The sequence below is a fragment of the Ruditapes philippinarum genome, unplaced genomic scaffold (assembly GCF_026571515.1).
Source record: "Ruditapes philippinarum isolate M1 unplaced genomic scaffold, ASM2657151v2 ctg2879_1_1_1_1, whole genome shotgun sequence".
NCBI classification, from domain to species: Eukaryota; Metazoa; Mollusca; class Bivalvia; order Venerida; family Veneridae; genus Ruditapes; species Ruditapes philippinarum.
The window spans coordinates 6,437-9,944 of NW_026862135.1; the positions used below are offsets into that span (position 1 = coordinate 6,437).

General features: G+C 28.9%; 1 protein-coding gene across 1 annotated transcript; it reads left to right on the top strand.

Annotated features, from left to right (window-relative positions):
- Positions 1–577: 577 nt before the first annotated feature.
- On the top strand, positions 578–2,996 carry LOC132718059 (LHFPL tetraspan subfamily member 6 protein-like). The gene is made up of 3 exons (XM_060701669.1): positions 578–1,157; positions 2,274–2,378; positions 2,635–2,996. The coding sequence occupies exons 1-3, from the start codon at positions 752–754 to the stop codon at positions 2,757–2,759; spliced, it is 636 nt and encodes a 211-aa protein (XP_060557652.1). The 5' UTR covers positions 578–751; the 3' UTR covers positions 2,760–2,996.
- The last annotated feature ends 512 nt before the right edge of the window (positions 2,997–3,508 follow it).

Consider the following 3,508-nt stretch of genomic DNA (forward strand, 5'->3'; position numbering starts at 1 on the left):
AATCTATTACATGCTTAAATGATACGTGACATAAATATTTTACAGCTGCCTCTACTCGATGCCTTTCTTTAGCCAGTGATGACACAGCTAAACATTTTCTCTTTTATTTTCTGAATTTTTACATTCAAATAAAAATATTTAAAACTTCGTTGGATTTGGATATAAAAACTTGATACAAAACTTTTTTTATTCTGAAAAATATTTTTTATCTACACATATATTTAAAATGCATATTAAAAAACAGTCTGTTTAATACTGTTTTGCAAATTATTCAATATTGTAAAAAAACAAACGATTTTTACTATCCATTAAATGCGTAAAACAAACAATTAATTAACATTTTAGTGTTAACGTATGGAAAAACAAACAAGAAAAAAAACCCGTAAGGAAAATTATAAATTCGCGGAAATACAGTCTTATTGGGACGAAAAGCGGATAATGTAAGTATTTGAAGAATTTTAAACACTGCAGTTGTCGATTAGCGTTCCGGAGAGCTAGGAAAAATGTAGAATACTTGGTAATAATTGAAACAGTTTGAAACAACTGCTGTAGTGAAAGATGTCTTAAATAGTTTAACCATATGGGCGGATCATTTAATTCATTGAATATAATTATGTGGAAATATTTGTTGATACACATTTTCAGGAGTAAAAGATTTGTAGATAAAACAGTTATTATTTGAATTGTATATTGCTAATTGTTTAATTAAAATTGAATTTTAATAAAAAAAATACATGAATTAAAAGCAAAGATGTCTGGATTATCAGGAGTCGGAATGTTTTGGGCATTTTCGTCTTTTATATCCTCAGTGTTAATATGCGTTGGATACTTTTTGCCATACTGGATATCTGGACAAATGTATTTTCAATTCAGTGGAAAGTCGGAACAAACTATTCCCGTACATTTTGGTATTTTCCGACGCTGTAATTATCCAGCATTAAGTAAAGATGGAGAGCTTACTATGATACTTGAATGTGGGAAATATACCACTTTCTCGGACATTCCAAGTATATCATGGAAAATAGCGACTCTTGTAATTGGGTTTGCATGTGGTATATGTTTTCTTGTGTCATTAACGGCAATATGTGGCCTTTGTATTAATGGTATAATAGTTCCGACGGTAGCACGGTCGGCGGGAATTCTTCAATCATGTTCAGGTATTTATGTATCAAGAAATAAACATTTTACAAAATTAAAATATTTTAAACAATGTGTGCTTTGTCATGTTAGCGTTCATGTTGGTCAGCAGCGTTATGATAGATATATTGTTAAACAAATCTCATTCAATATGTCTATAAATATTAAGCAAGTTTTCATAAAAAATATGCGTTTGTTTGAAAATCGGAGATTTTCATGGTTTTTTTTTTACATTTTAGTAACACTTTATTTACATTTTCCCATTCCCATATTATAGTGACCCTCCCTTTAAAGGAAATCAGTATTCTGTAATAAATTACTTCAGATAATGTTAAAACATGTATGCATTTATATGCATTTATAAATTGGAGTAAAAGTTTAAAAAAAAACAACTCGAAAGGATGTGTGAAACCACTTATCAAGACTGTCCTTATTTCAAAATTCACTTACAATTAAAATTTTACATATCTTCGAAAGTTATGTTCTTTACTAATGTTAATTTTGCATATAAATTTCATGTGATTGTAGTCATCAATGGCAAATTGATTTTTTTACTAACTGTAACAGCTTGGATTTCAATCCAAGCAAACCGTCTGTTACAAGCATTATTAATTTGTGTGCGTCTCTATGCATAAATTAGAATCAAAACGCCAGCTACAGTATATATGCGCAATAAAACACAGTGAAATGAGCGTAAGCTCAAAGAAAGAGCAAATGCACTTTGTGTTCTGTTAACACAGTAAGAATATCTTGCTTTACATTGATTTACACTGATTTGTTCTTATTTATATATAAAAGTCAGGGTCGTTTGCGTTTATTCAGTTTTTGTAACATTTTTACTTTTTTATTTTCAAATTGTAGACTTCTTATACGAAATGGGTTATGTCACCGACTGTTTTAGTAGCACTGAATTATTTTATTTTTAACCAGTATTAGTAGATAAACGTTTTCCAGCTATTCAGTTTTATATGATTTATTAATTTATTTGTCTGTTAATTAATTAAATTATTTTTTTTTATTTATTTTTAATAAAAAAATAAATCCAAATATTCTACGTAAACTAAAATAGTAATTTCAAATCTGGTCATTTTTTTATTTTAATTTCACAACGTTTATATGTGTTACGTTTTATATGTTTACAGGTCTACTAATGGCTACGGGTGTTGGTATATATCCTAACGGATGGGACAGTCCTGAGATACAACAAGCTTGTGGCAACACCTCAAAGTCCTATAGTCTTGGTAAATGGTTTATTATTACTTTCTGTGTTATTCTGAAAATTACGATTGCTTATTATCCTGAGATATAAGGTGTTTGATAAATATAACGAATGTAAAAATTCTGAAGCAATACACAAACGCATGTATTTACATTATTTACATTTCAGTATGATATTGGTGTCAGAAAAATGATAGACAATTCCGATTCCCACGATCATTGCATTGCAATTTGTGAACGGCAATATACCTTTTACTGTATTTATTTTGTTCCTTTTAGGCAACTGTTCTTTATCATGGTGTTTCTACCTGACGTCTGCTGCTATTGGAATAACTTTAGTGTGTTCAGCTCTTGCTTTTTACGCGCCGAAACGGAAACAGATCATTACCGGATATGCATTATAGACATGTGCACATAATAAACACGTGACATAAACTAATGCACAACATTTGTGATAATAGTGATCTCAACGTAATTTATCAATAAGTTTTGGTACATGTTGTTGACTATTCGAATACTTTTCGATAAGTAAAGTACTATATAGACAGAAATATGCATTTTCAATAAAACGTGCTATGAAATGGAAAAGAACAACTTTAAAAGTAATTTTGAAGTTGTGTAGAAGGAACAGAAAGTTATTATCTGCCTAAAATTCAAATTTAAAAATGATATGTACCGATAAATCTGTACCTGACAAATATATGTAAATGATAAATTATATGATACATTTATAAGAATTCATATGGATTGTTTTCTATTTCGCTTTTAAATTTCGTTTTTTATGTAATAAGATCACTGAATATCTCACAAAAATGCACTACTCTTCCTAGTTCAATATAGGGTACAGAGGGGACATTTTTAAAATCATAGGATTTTTAACATTGATCTTTTATATATAATATAATGTGCTACTTTGAAGCTGGGCAAGGTGTAAATATTTATGCTAAAAATATTAGTGAAATGAAATAATACCTGATTCAAATTATGCGTAGAATTTCCACCAATATACATGGAAGTTGCGGAACATACTCAATTCTGTCGAAAGAAAATCATTTGACTCTGTTACATTTTTTAAGAAAACTTAACTTTAGCTAAAATTGGATATAATCGAATTAATACGTGAAAATTTAAACATAGATGTAACAAAAGCAAC